This window comes from Schistocerca americana, chromosome 3, assembly GCF_021461395.2.
Source record: "Schistocerca americana isolate TAMUIC-IGC-003095 chromosome 3, iqSchAmer2.1, whole genome shotgun sequence".
In the NCBI taxonomy this organism is placed as follows: domain Eukaryota; kingdom Metazoa; phylum Arthropoda; class Insecta; order Orthoptera; family Acrididae; genus Schistocerca; species Schistocerca americana.
In genome coordinates, this window is record NC_060121.1 from 982,934,759 (window position 1) to 982,950,171 (window position 15,413).

General features: G+C 38.7%; 1 protein-coding gene and 1 non-coding gene across 2 annotated transcripts in view; both read left to right on the forward strand.

Moving 5' to 3' along the window:
* Positions 1–15,413, forward strand: part of LOC124605475 (intraflagellar transport protein 172 homolog) — a 320,057-nt gene that overhangs the window by 251,397 nt on the left and 53,247 nt on the right. The window contains exon 26 of the mRNA XM_047137189.1: positions 6,384–6,528. Within this exon, the coding sequence (XP_046993145.1) occupies positions 6,384–6,528 (145 nt within the window). The remainder of the gene's footprint in view (positions 1–6,383; positions 6,529–15,413) is intronic.
* Positions 8,011–8,085, forward strand: Trnas-cga. The gene has a single exon. It is a non-coding gene; the product is annotated as a tRNA-Ser (tRNA).

Consider the following 15,413-nt stretch of genomic DNA (forward strand, 5'->3'; position numbering starts at 1 on the left):
TGCCTTACAAAAGCAATCTCGATCTCAATGCTTCGGAAAGTGACCTGCGGTGTTTGGTGGGATTCAAATTTATACCTTCGTAATACGAAAATATCAGCGTACATGCCCCCCCTCCGCCTCTCCTCTCCCAGGAGTTTCGTGTTCTAAAGAGCCGGGAAATTCTACGTCGGTATATAAAACCATAAACATTCAAAGGATTGATGAGTTTTACAGCGCCGAGGAAGAGTATACTGCCACTTAAAACGGAAAAAGTGTATTTTCACCCGGGTGAATGTGTAATTTTAACCGGGAAATCCGGGAAAAATCTGGGAATTTTCTTTCTTGTCCACATATACACCCTGTTAACACAGTGCAGTAGTTTTTGTAATGTTTGACTGTTTATGAATCATTACTGCTTCTAGTTGTAAGATACGTTTCCCTTTTCTGTTTACTATATATTTTTATCCTTTTAGCAAGCCATGGCTTTTTAGATTGTTTCTTACTATTATGCTTCACTGTTTTCTTAGGGAAACTGTTTTCAAATATAGTCACAAAGGTATCAAGAAACAGGTTAGATTTAAAATTAACCTCAGGTTCCATGTACACCTCATCTCAGTCTATGTTGCAAGATTTACCTAAAATTTGCAGTTGTTAAATCATTAATTAAATATGCAATTTTGGAGGACTTTTTTGCATTACTGTATGGAGCTATGTCATATACTGTAACTAGCTGTGCATCATGATCAGACAGACCATTCTTGACAGGAAAAGTTTTTATTTGATTAAATGTATCTTGTCCTATAAAAACATTATCTATCAGTATGCTGCTTTCCTGTATTACCTGAGTAGAAAAGTCAATAACTGATGTAAAATTGAAAGAACCAAGTAATACTTCAAGGTCAAGCTTTCTATTGGACTCTTTCAGAATATCTACATGGAATCCCCCACAAACATCAATTTGCTTTCCTCTGTGTGACAGATAGCACAACCAAGAATCCTAGTTTTTCAGAAATAGCTGAAAATTTCCCAATGGGGACTTATACACTGTTACAATTATTTAATTTAAGCTCACATACGCATGCTTTTATATGTTACTCTATACATTTTTTTTAGTTTCTAAATTTTTTACACTGTGCTAAATTTTAATATAGATGGAAACTCCTTTTCCATTAGGTTAATATTCTTGTCAAGTTACTAGCATTTCCTCAAGAGAGAGTACCATATATCAAGTAGTTATGGTACACAATTGCTTTGTCTCTCTTCTGGTTACTTAGGCTAAGATTGAAATAGCAAATGCCAGGCTGTTTAATTAAGTTTCAGGCAGTCTATATGTGAGGACTATAATAGATTTCTGTCCAGTTGCATTGTAAGAATTTACCATGTTCTGCTTTATTTTGCTTCCGACATCTGAGCATAATCTGAATAGAACCAGAATGGAAGAGTTGGGGATATAAAAGAAGGGAACTAGCTTTTCCACTTATCTGGAAGCTTCAAAGACATCTAAATCAAAATGCCTTGAAAACCTGAGGGCCTAAAGGTGGAAGATAGTCTACCTTTAAGCTCTCAGGCTTTCAAACATTGTCTGGTGCAGTCTCCAATAATCGGTCTTTCCTTCTTATCCCATCTGGTAAGTCTTTCCTGACCCGAGACTCTGGGTGACTTTTCTGAACTCTCCCCATTTCCGAAATCTCACCAGTCCATTTCCTTTAACTCTCTTCCTTCCCCATCAACCCTTCTTTCAGAAGAAGGAGCAACTGGCTCCAAAAGCATGCAAATTTCAATGTTTTTATGTGTGTGTTCTCCTGCCGCCACTTTGTGAGTAGATTTTTTTATGTATCCAGTTACATTATATTTTCAAAAATTGGTTGGTTTCATTGTCTAATGTAGATAAGTTTTACATATGCTAAATTGTTAAGCTTTATGTTTCTGTAAGTAGATTTATTTATGTGCCCAGGACAGGAACTTACCAGAATACTGGTAGAGCATTAATAACACACACAGAGAGATTAATTACATACAAAGAATCAGTTACAGAGAAAATTTAATAAAATACAGACAGAAAATAATGACGGGTTCCTGGAAACTAGCAGATGTTCTCGCTTTTGCAGGTCACCACACTGTCAAATTTCATTGTCTTCGCGAAGCCTCATTCCCTGACTTTGCATTGTGACTCCCCAGTTCTCAATCTGTTGAGGTCTTCGACCTCCATTAAGGCTGTTATTACACTATCATATTTCTTTGACAAAGAAATATGATCAAATAGTCATCAAATTTCTTTGACGTGGCCCTGAAAAGGAATATTACACTGTTGTCGTATTTTTCGTCAAAATTCAAGGGGGCTGACAGCAACAACTTGTAATCATGTGCAGCAGTTGCTTGCACCACAATTTCACTGTGTGCGCATTTGGAAGAGAAGCAGGGGAAAAAAAGAAACATACCTGGGTGAAGCTATGGATCTTATGATAGGAGGATAAAAGCATTCAACAAAATTTGTTACGTGAGATGCAAGTAGAGGACATAAAGTTATACATAAATTACTTAAGGCTGGATCAGAATATGTTTCAATATTCCCTCAGCAAAGTGGCTCCTCGTACAACAAAGCACAATACTCACTTACGAACTGCTATATCTGCAGAAGAGAGGCTCACAGTAACACCCCGATTTCTTGCTACAGGAAAAAGTTACTCTAGCTTACAGTACAGCACTCGAATGCCATAGTGAACATTAACTAAAGTCATCCTTGAAACATGTGAAGCAGTTTATAAGTCACTAAAGGACCAATACCTAAAGGTAAATAAATGTTTAATACACTTTAATTGCATTAAGAACTATTTGTATTTTAGAACAATGTAAAATATACATTTTGTGTCCCAACAACAGCAAAATTAATAGAAATGTATGAAGGTGATGAGGTGCTTTACAACATGAGGCATCCTGGGTACAAAAATAGATGTAGTAGAATGGAGAGGTCATAATTTTTTATGTGTTAAAGAGTGTCTTCCTCCTCTGAAAAGTTTCCTGAATGTATACAGAGGGGGATGGCTGTGGCTGTGATTGTGACTGTGATTGTGGAACTGTCACCTGCGGCATATCCCACCTGTATATCAGGAAATGATTTATACCGTGCATAGTGCCCATTGCGAAAAATATACCCCTCTCCCCTGCACGTTATCCATCTCCTGCAGTTCAGCTGTGATGTGGGTGGCAAAGGCACTGTACCAATCTTCCTGGATAGGCTGGGACTTGTTCTTGCTCATATCATCCACTGCTGTTAATGTTTTGGTGGCATCCACAAGAACATCTGTTGTCACTTTTCTTCTCTTTGTGGGAGATTGCTCATGTTGCTGGGGCTGTGGTCATGGCTCATTGCAGGTGACTTCAGTCTCCTCTTGTGATGAAGAGTAAACCTCTATTTCAAGCTTTAAATATAGGAATGAAATGCTCTAAATTCAGAAACGAAAAACATTAGTTACATATTACCTTAAATATCCCCAAATTTTATTTACAGTTACCCACAAGCAGAGAAGAGCAGGAGCAAATTGCAAAAGATGGCAAGGAAAATTGGAACTATTATAACACTATAGGATCAGTGGATGAAAAGCATATTCACATCAAATGTCCACAAGCTAGTGGCTCTCACCTCTTCAATTATAAACCCTTTGACAGCATAATTTTATGTGCCATGGTAGATGCTACCTACAAATTCTTGTTTGTTGATTCATGAAGTAATGGGCATGTTGGTGATGCTGGAGCGTTTTCTAAAAGCAAACTATGGATGTGCCTCATTGACCGATCTGTTCTGAACATTCATGAAGTCAGAAAGCTAGGGAACACAAATATTACAACTCTAATGGTTGTGCTGTCAGACAAAGCATTTTCTCTGAGTTATAACATTATGTAACCATACCACTTGAAGGAAATCACTAAAGAAGAAAAAGTTTTCAGTTACAGGTAGGAAGAAGACTAGTGGAAAGCAGCTTTGGCATTCTTGTCAGTCATTTTAGGATTTTTATTACCGTCAATTTACCTCCAGAAACAGTTACTATAATTACACAAGCTGCCTGCACACTGCAGAGTTTGTTAACCAAGAGGAGAAAACACATGTACACCCATCAGGAAACAGTGTCTATAGTCATACGAAGTTGCACTTATCTTGGGTCACAAAGTGCTGAGGATCTACAGCAAATGGAACCTATAGTTTGTCAAGCTGCCTGTGGAGGTCCAGTACATGGATGAGCAGTTAGAGAAGACTTGAAAACATTTTACAATGGTGCTGGAAAGTGCTCTGGCAAGACAGTCACATTTCGTAATGTAAAATTCAAACAAATGCACTTGCCTCAATTTTTTTTTTCTAAGATGGGTGCTCCATGTTCACTGCCACTTTCTGTGCCCTCTAAATTACACACACTATCTGCCACTGTGGTCTGGTCCAGGAACCTGAGTAGGTGCAACCAGTTCACTTGTAGACTATAAACAGCCTGTGCACTGGATCCACTTTTGCTTTTAACCATTTGCAATAATAATAATAAATAATGTAAATTACTTGTATGTTATGTAAACATCATTGTGTGCTTCAAGTATATGCAGTGAAAAAAATTATGTAAAACATTTGTATGTCATGTAAATATATGTTGTACAGTGAATTAAATAAGTGTGTTGATACGTACTTTTGCTTTCTTGTGAGAACAGCTTGAGCGGAAGCCATTAATTTTCTTTTTTATATCATCTGCCATGCACCCTGGCTGTATTTCATGACTAATGACCTCCACAATTTTTTTTGGAACTCCACAAACTTCTTAATCTATTTTTCTTCCCAGGATACCTCACGTTGTAAAATGCCTCATCAGCATCATACATTTCTATTAATTTTGTAGTTTATGGTACACAGCATGTTTACATGTTTACTAATGAACTACTTGTGACAGGTAGCTGCAGTGATGTTAGTGCTCCAAGTGGTAACATCGTACATTGCAGTGAACAAAAGACAAGCAACTTTTGTGACCAAATCTACAACGAGGTCGTAGATTTGATCATATTTCTTTGACGAGATTTGACAAAGTTCTCTTATTTCACCATCAAATTTCTTTAACACAAATATTTGACATATCTACTTTGACAAAGAAATATGACAGCGTAATACTGGCTAAGGCAGATGTGAACCTGCAGATGGTTCCTCTTTGGCAGGCAAAAAATCTCTTCAAAGTTCCACTCAGCAAGTTCTGGGGGAGGAAGGAATTGCTGTAGTTGCCAGCAAGATGCATTTTATTTGTCTGAATCTTGGTCATTGAGGCTCGTGATCAAACAAAGGATGTCTGTGATCAGTTTCTTGTTTCTTCTTTTCCACTTCAGAAGCTGCTTTCCTGTGAATACCTTGTCGTACTATATCCAAAATTTGGTACAGGTTACTAACTGGAGTTGATCATAGACAGCCCGTCTCTGTGTGTCTGGTCTTATTCAGAGCTGTATCAAATACACAAATGCTCCCTCATGTTTAATAATTAATGGCACATGATGACAACTGCTAGCCATATTTACTTAGTACTATGCAACTATGTAAGATTTTGCTACCAGGTTATGACTGATGCTGTTAGATATTGTCAATTTTTTAATTATTGCATAATATTTACATTGAGGTATTATATTTGTACGTTCTGTTAGATAATGTGAATGCTATCAAAAATAATCACTGAATAAAGTAATTATATTGCAGCTTCCCATTTGGCACAGCTTCCTTTTAGAAAGTATAGTTCTTGTTTTTTGGCCTCACCAGGACATCATTTGTGAGATCCTATATGCTTCTCTGTGTTGATAATTCTTTTATGAAAACAAAACAAGTTATGCTGTGAAAATGAGTTAATATTCTATTGTTAGCCACTCTATTAAACATTTTAAAAGACTGTAAGGAATGAAATGGACTTGTAATTAAAGGCAATCTGCCTGTCTCATCTTTTATAGGTGGATGTCACTATGGGACTCATTTAATTCTGTCAGTTAATGTCTTGAGTCATTGACTGATTATAAGGTATTCCAAAACATCACCATACTTACTTCGAGGTAACTCATTACGTGAGACCAGCCATAATTTTTCAGTTTGTTTACAGAAACATCAAAGCAACATGTCTGGGGCACTGAGAAAAGCTATATGGCACATCAGTGTATGTGGCACAAAAGCAACAAATTAAATATGAAAATACAAGAGAGTGTCTTGAATCTTATTAAAGTACTCAGAGTATTAAAAAAAAAGCAATTGGAAAATTATTCATTTGAAACATCCTTATAAGTTAACTTGTAGTCATGTTTCATCAATTCATTTGTTTTTATTTTGTTGTATTCAGTGTATGAAAATGAATCTTCTAACAGTTATAGCATTGTATCAATGTGTTCATGCAGTGCCTCTTTTGTAGGTCCAAAATTAGTACAGGCCCAGCAATATAATTTAGCTGCTCAACTTTACTTAAATGTTGACATGATTAAAGAAGCAATAGACACCTTTATTTCTGCTGAAGAGTGGAGCAAAGCAAAGAAAATCGCAAAGGAGCTAGAGCCAATGTAAGTATATTAACTGTAAACAAAATATTAAAATACTTTGCATTACTTTCTGTTATCAAAAGGCCTATATTCCCAATAAATTGAAGTAGTGGCCATTACACTTTATACTGAGTTAAATAAAATAAAATAAGGTATTGAAACGGGCGTGAAAACCATTACAACATTCAGTATTCAGTTTATTCACTATTGACTACTTACCGTGGAATAGGATTGAACATTAAATATACAACTGAGAATAATTATTATAGTGAAATTTTTACAATTTAGCTCCTTATCTTTTAGAAACGTCTTTAAGTACTAATGTCAGCCACGTTTATTTCAGATATTTCAGCTGTCTTGTAAAATGGGTGTTTGAGTAACCAGTTATGCATCTTAACTTTGAAAATATTATAGGGCAATGCCCAAGCATGAACTGGAGGTTTATTAAAAAAAATTTTAGCATCTTATTTTGTGGGAGTTTGCAGTCTTTGTGAGTCTGTGTCTTGGTACATCAAGATTCAGTTTGCATCTGGTTTTGTGAGGGTGTACCATGACTCTGTATTGTGAGAGTGTACCATCTCTCTGGTGCTGAATTTATTTATTTATTGCTTATTGCATAAAGCAATGCTGTGTGTGTGTATAGATTAATAACAGTTAATATCTGGAGCTTGATAAAGAGTGGATGGCAGTTCCTTAAGTGAAACTTTGCACATCATTCTGATTACTTTTTTTTATGTCATAGGAAATGTGCGATTGAAATAAAATGAAATATGCAACCTTCAGATACTCACCAGTGAATGCATCTGTCAGTTTCACATGAGATAGCTTACTCTTGTTATTCTCTTGCAGACATGCCAAATATGTTCCTCCCAGTTCAGTTTCGAAGAGGGAGAGATAGAGGAGGAGAACGTGGACAGGGAGAGGGGAGAAGGAAATAGACAGAGGAGGGGGGGGGGAGATGGACAGAGAGTGGGAGGTTGGAAGAAGTGGACAGAGAGAGGAAGATGAAGAGATGGACAGGCAGAGGTGGCAGGAACGGACGGACAAAGGAGGAAGGAGTAGATGGAAGAGGGGGGAGGAGCAGTTGGAATGAGCGAGGGGCAGGAAGAGATGGACAGGGAGTGGAAAGGTGGAAGAAGTGGACTGAGAGAAGGGGAGAAGTAGATGGACAGAGAGAGGGGATGGAATAGTAGAAAATTGAAATACATGCATATCTGGTTAATACCAGGTACTCAGCTATAGCTCGCGTCACGTAAGATGACACTTTTGTGCAAAGAGACGGAACAGTGGAGGAATAAGAACTGCACATGCGCAGTAGCAGAGAGCGTGCAAACAAAGTCCACATAAAACATCCCCCAGGCTGTGGCTAAGCCTTGTCTCCGCAATATCCTTTCTTTCAGGAGTGCTAGTTCTGCAAGTTTCGCAGGAGAGCTTCTGTAAAGTTTGGAAGGTAGGAGACGAGGTACTGGTAGAAGTAAAGCTGTGAGTACCGGGCGTGAGTCGTGCTCCGGTAGCTCAGTTGGTAGAGCACTTGCCCGCGAAAGGCAAAGGTCCCGAGTTCGAGTCTCGGTCGGGCACACAGTTTTAATCTGCCAGGAAGTTTCATATCAGCGCACACTCCACTGCAGAGTGAAAATCTCATTCTAAAGTCCACATAGCTGAACTGCATTGCTTATTTGCCTACGGTACATCGTATTATACGTTCAGATCTTTGAGGGGAATAGTAAATATTAAAACCAATTTTGATCAGTCATCATGAGAGAAATATTAATTCACGTCTTGACGACATTGCGTCCACTGCTCCACAGATTTACTCTGATCGGGAGGCGAGAACAGCAGACACAGCTTTGTGAAGATGTGAAGTACAATTTTTCTCAAAATGACAATTGTCTACTGACAGGATTATTGAAACTGCTTGCAGTAATTACCATTTATTGTGATTTCAACTGCATTATAAGTAAAAATGTAATACGCGACAAAATAACCTTCAAGCACAAATGAAATCATTATATTTGCTTGACAACTGCTTGTACTCAATAGAAGTTTTAAAAATGTGTATAAGGTATGTGTGTTGATGTGTTTGACTGTAGTTAAGTGTAATCATTGCACGTAAAAAAGAATTAATGGTAGGAAAGACTAATGAAAAGACAATTGTAAAAATGGTCAGTAAGTTGTCCTATTTTTCGCTGTTAATGGGCATTATGAGTGTAAACTAACTCGTTTGACATTACAGTGAGACACTTCATTTATAATCCATTGAACAAGCAAACAATTAACCATCATCTGTGAATAACTCCAGGAAATGATGAACCATAACATCGAAAACTGCCAATATTTCAACCAGTAACAGTTACTGTCATTTTAGGGCCTTATCCAGACCATTCCTTGGAAATGACAGGGGTTTACATGTGGAAACATTGGACTTTTGATGAATTCATCCAGCTGCATTCTACATCTACATCTACATCTACATGGATACTCTGCAAATCACATTTAAGTGCCTCGCAGAGGGTTCATCGAACCACTTTCACAATTCTGTATTATTCCAATCTCGTATAGCGCACAGAGAGAACGAACACCTATATCTTTCTGTACGAGCTCTGATTGCCCTTATTTTATCGTGGTGATCCTTCCGCCCTATGTACGTCGGTATCAACAAAATATTTTCGCATTCGGAGGAGAAAGCAGGTGATTGGAATTTCGTGATAAGATTCCGTCGCAACGAAAAACGCCTTTCCAGCCCAAATCCTGTATCATTTCTGTGACACTCTCTCCCATATTTCGCGATAATACAAAACGTGCTGTCTTTCTTTGAACTTTTTCGATGTACTCCGTTAGTCCTATCTGGTAAGGATCCCACACCACGCAGCAGTATTCTAAAAGAGGATGGTCAAGCATAATGTAGGCAGTCTCCTTAGTGGATCTGTTACATTTTCTAGGTGTCCTGCCAATAAAACACAGTCTTTGGTTAGCCTTCCTTACAACATTTTCAATGTGTTCCTTCCAATTTAAGTTGTTCGTAATTGTAACTCCTAGGTATTTAGTTGAATTTATGGCCTTTATATGTGACTGGTTTATTGTGTAATCAAAGTTTAACAGAGTCTTTGTAGCACTCATGTGGATGACCTCACACTTGGCATTATTTAGGGCCAAATGCCAGTTTTCACACCATTCAGATATCTTTTCTAAATCATTTTGCAGTTTGTTTTGATCTTCTGATGATTGTATTAGTCTATAAACGACAGCGTCATCTGCAAACAACCTAAGACACCTGCTCAGATTGTCTTCCAAATCATTTATATACGTAAGGAAGACTACCTCGAGGAACGCCAGAAATCACTTCTGTTTTACTCGATGACTTTCCTTCTATTACTATGAACTGTGACCTCCCTGACAGGAAGTCACAAATCCAGTCACATAATTTAGACGATATTTCATAAGCACACAATTTCACTATAAACTGCATGTGTGGTACAGTGTCAAAAGCCTTCTGGAAATACAGACATACAGAATCGATGTGAAATCCCTTGTCAGTAGCACACAACACTTCATGCGAATAAAGATCTAGTTGTGCTTCACAAGAACAATGTTTTCTAAATCAATGTTGACTGTGTGTCAATAGACTGTTTTCTTCAAGGTAATTCATAATGTTCAAACACAATATATGTTCCAGAATCCTGCTGCATATCGATGTTAATGATACGGGCCTGTCATTTAGTGGATTACTCCTACTACCTTACTTGAATATTGGTGTGAGCTGTGCAACCTTCCAGTCTGTGGGTACGGATCTTTTGTCGAGTGAACGGTTGTATATGATTGTTAAGTATGGAGCTAATGCATCAACATACTCCGAAAAGACCCTAATTGTATACAGTCTGGACCAGAAGACTTGCTTTTATTAAGTGATTTAATTTGCTTCACTACTCTGAGGATATTTACTTTTACGTAACTCATGTTGGCAGCTGTTCTTGATTCAAATTCTGGAATATTTACTTTGTCTTCTTTTGTGCAGGCATTTCGGAAGGCTGTGTTTAGTAACTCTGCTTTGACAGCACTGTCTTCGATAGTATCTCCATTGCTATCATGGAGAGAAGGTGTTGATTGTTTCTTGCCGCTAACTTACTTCACATATGACCAGAATCTCTTTGGATTTTCTGCCAGGTTTTGAGACAAAGTTTCGTTGTGGAAACTGTTATAAGCATCTCGCATTGAAGTCCGCGCTAAATTTCGAGCTTCTGTAAAATGTCGCCAATCTAGGGGATTTTGCGTCTGTTTAAATTTGGCATGTTTGTTTCGTTGTTTCTGCAACAGTGTTCTGACCTCTTTTGTGTACCAAGGAGGATCAGCTCCGCTGTTTGTTAATTTATTTGGTATAAATCTCTCAATTGCCGCTGATCCTATTTCTCTGAATTCAAGCCACATCTTGTCTGCACTTATATCATTAATTTGGAAGGAGTGGAGATTGTCCCTCAGGAAGACGTCAACTGAATTTTTTTATCTGCTTTTTTGAATAGGTATATTGTTCATTTATTTTTGGAGGATTTGAGGGTTATAATATTCAATCTCGCTATGACAACCCTGTGTTCACTAATCCCTGTGTCCATTTTTATGCTCGTTGTTAACCCAGGATTATTTATTGCTAAGAGGTCAAGTGTGTTTTGACAACCATTTACTATTTGCGTGGGTTTATGAACTAAATGCTTGAAATAATTTTCAGAGAATGCATTTAGCACATTTTTATGCGTACCTCTGGAATTAAACACTTTTTTTTTCGCCAACATATGGAGGGTAAATTAAAGTCATCACCAACTATAATCGTATGTTTCGGGTACATGTTTGAAATCAAACTCAAGTTTTCTTTGAACCTTTCAGTAACTCTATCATCTGGATTGGGATGTCAGTAAAAGGATCCAATTATTATTTTATTCCAGTTGCCATAACTCACAGGAACTATCTACTTCAATTTTGCGACAAGATAAACTACTTCTAACAGCAACAAACACACCATCACCAACCATGTTTAGCCTATCCTTTTGGAACACCGTTAGGGTCTTCGCAAAAATTTCAGCTGAGTTTATCTCTGGCTTTAGCCAGCTTTCAGTGCCTGTAACAATATGAGCATCAGTGCTTTCTATTAGCACTTGGAGCTCTGGTACTTTCCCAAAACAGCTACGACAATTTACAGCTGTTATGCCAATGGTTCCTGTATCTACGTTCTTCCTGTGTTCGGACTGCACCCTATGTAGCTGAAGCCCTTCTTGTGTTTTCCGAAAGACCCTCTAACTTAAAGAACCGTCCATTCCATGCCACACAGTTCCTGCTACCTGTGTAGCCGTCTCCTGCGTATAGTGGACACCTGATCTATTCAGCGGAACCCGAAACCCAACCACCCTTTGGTGCAAGTCGAGGAATCTGCAGCCTACACGGTAGCAGAACTGTCTGAGCCTCTGATTCAGACCCTCCACTCGGCTCTGTACCAGAGGTCCGCAATCGGTCCTGTCAACTATGCTGCAAATGGTCAGCTCTGCTTTCATCTTGCAAGCAAGACTGGCAGCCTGTACCACTTCTGTTAGCAGCTCGAAACCAGAGAAAATCTCTTCTGATCCAAAGTGACACGCATCATTAGTACTGACATGAGCAACCACCTGCAATTGGCTGCACCCCGTGCTCTTCATGGCATCTGGGAGGACCCTTTCCACGTCTGGAATGACTCCACCCAGTATGCACATGGAGTGCACATTGGTTTTCTTTCCCTTCTTGGCAGCCATATCCCTAAGGGGCCCCATAATGCACCTAATGTTGGGGCTCCCAACTATCGGTAATACCACCCTCTGTGATTATCCGGATCTTGCAGGCTGAGAGGTTTCCTCCGAAACAGGACAGGCAGCAGCGTCTGGCTCAGTAACAGTGTCAGCCACAGACAACCCCTGGGACCTGTTTGTCAGACAAACCAGGGAGGCCTTATGTGTGACTGCCTGGGAAGTCTTTCACCGCCTGCTATGCCCCAGGGCGACCTCCCAATTGAACACAGGTGAGGGGTCAACCTCAGTGCGAGCAGTAATTGGGCTGTCCACCAGTGAGGACCGGTTGGAGGACTCGGATGTGCTGGGTGTCTGTTGGATCCCCACGGCCAGCCCACAACAGAGGTGCCCATCCACTGAAGCCTCAAGCTGTGTAACCAAAGCCATCACATCCTGAAGCTGAGAGCAAAGTGTCATCAGTTTGGCTCACATCTGCACTCAACAAACGAGGTCCCTGTCCGTACTAAAGACCACATGTTATTAGAGCATACAACATGGTGGGAGAAGCTTAACTTCTCCTTGGGCAATATATTGAACATTATAGCCTGTATAATTCAAAGGATACAAAGTCCTAATCAAAAAGGCTAGGAAGTTCTCATTATTATGTAGGCAACTGATATGTTGACAAACACATTTTTTAAACCACGAATCTTAAACGAAGAAATATTATTACTTTGTTCCAAAGTCTACATTGTAATAGCACCACCACTTCTATTTGAGTCTGTTTCCAAATGATCTGATTGTAAATTGACGATGATAGGTTCAAGTCTTATATCCTTCATCACATCCCTGTCAAATTATTCTTTCTGAAGCTTTTCAGCATCCCGCACAGATGTGCCCATGCTACAGGTGGGATATTGTCTATTTGCCTTATGCACCAGCGATTCGGTGAATGTTATCTTGAATGCTTTTTTTCCTCCCATATAGCCTTATCTTTTGCCCAAATTAATTGCACAGGGCGACACTGACACTAACACGTGGGTAAATTCAAGACTGAAAACTGTGTCACCCCATTCACATGCAAGGAAGTAAAGTCTGTATGTTCTGTCACATGACTTGTATAAATTAACGAGCTGTAGATCGACACAAGTCTGGTTTATACTGCATTTAATATTTTTATTTTTAATCCAGGGAAAAATATCCGCTTTTCTGGTGTTTATATTTGGTGTTTTCTCTCTAACAGTTGAATTATAACTGGCAATGACCGAATTTGAAGCAAGGTATGACAAGAATTTGAAACACATCATGATACTGACAGCATTCATTTCCAAATGGTAGTCACTGCTGTCTTTCTTACAAGTAAATACAAGTTTACTCTCAGAAACAAAACCAGAAGAAGAGTCAGCATGCAGAATAATTATCTGAGAACCTATTCCTATGAAAACTTTAAAACCGCCAATAACACCACTCATTTGCCAGCAGATCTTCCTGGAATGATTCTAACTGGCCCATGTTTCATCAAGGTAACTACCTCCTTCTCTTGTATCGTGAATCTTTACCGGTATATGGGATGTAGTTTGTGCTGCACCTATGTCACTTCTTTGAACTAAAGACTCTCTTCTTAACATATCAGGAACCAACATCTTTTAAAATTCTTTACATTGATGAAGCATTTACCATTGAAGCTATTTTTCTCCTGCGTAACTGTAACATGTTTTTGTAATGTCGGGCATTCGTCATTCACATGGAGCACTTTAAAACATCATTGTTAAAACCATCCATTTGTGTTATTGGCTCCTTGCGATTTTGATGCTTTCCGGGCAGCGCGAAACCAACTTCTTCTACGGTTCCTACAACTCTGACACTTTTTTCATTTACAATTCTCTTTACATTTCTCTTGCCAACACCACATGCTTCTGGAGTCCGTTCTTGTGTCTTCAACTATCAACAGTAGGAGACCTGCTTTCAAATTCATGTTCGAAAATGTTATAAATGCAATAAATAATCCCCCTTGCCTGCTTATGAAGCACTTCACATTTATTGCCGTCACCTGGACCCTGTTCTTTCAAGTTTCTTGTTTTTGATTTTACTTCTGAATTGTTTCCTGTCCTCAGATTGTTGTTGTTGTTGTTGTTGTGGTCTTCAGTCCAGAGACTAGATTGATGCAGCTCTCCATGCTGCCCTATCCTGTGCAAGCTTCTTCATCTCGAAGTACCTACTGCAACCTACATCCTTTTGAATCTGCTTAGTGCATTCATCTCTTGGTCTCCCTCTACGATCTTTACCCTTCATGCTGCCCTCCAGTGCTAAATTGTTGATCCCTTGATGCCTCAGAACATGTCCTACCAACCAATCCCTTCTTCTAGTCAAGTTGTGCCACAAATTCCTCTTCTCCGCAATTCTATTCATTACCTCAAATTATTCTTCTGAAATTTGCATTTGTTGCAGGTGTTCCATTTCTTTCATCCATCTAGTCTTTAATTTGCTTTTATTAACAATGTTAAAATTTTCTGTTTTCATGCATCCTACATAGCATACTGTAAATGGGTAGATAAATCTACTCGCCAAGCAGCAGCAGGGAAACAAACACGCAAAAGGATTTAACTTTTACAAGTTTTCGGAGCCAGTGGCTGTGTTTGCCTGCCGCTGCTTGGTGAGTAGATTTTTTTACCTATCCATTTACATTATATTATCAATAAGTGATTATTTTCATTGTTCTACATATACTGGTATTTATGTACTGGTGCTGTAAAGAAGTGCGAGTAATGTGGATTATTTTGAGGTGTGTGGCTGGCAGATACTTTCACCAGCAGCAATTCACACATCCTAAGTTCACATCTCTATAGTCTCTTGCTAAAGTTACCACTGTAACATTCTCAATTGATTAATATATTAACTCTCCTTTGAACAGTGTGATATTTACCTTACCTTTATTGAAGAAGACGGTGCAGCGTCCAACTCTGGGGTAGAGAATGCAGTGTAATACAACCATAAATAATGTTGCCGTGTGTTCTGCAGTTTACAGGCTGGGGTGTATCTGGGTATTATTTTCAGGATGAAGCAATTTAGAAATGTAAGAAACTGCCTTCCTTTCCAGAAGATACAATGTAAAAACTTTTAAACAAATATATATACTATTGTCTGACGTACATGCAATATTTCCAG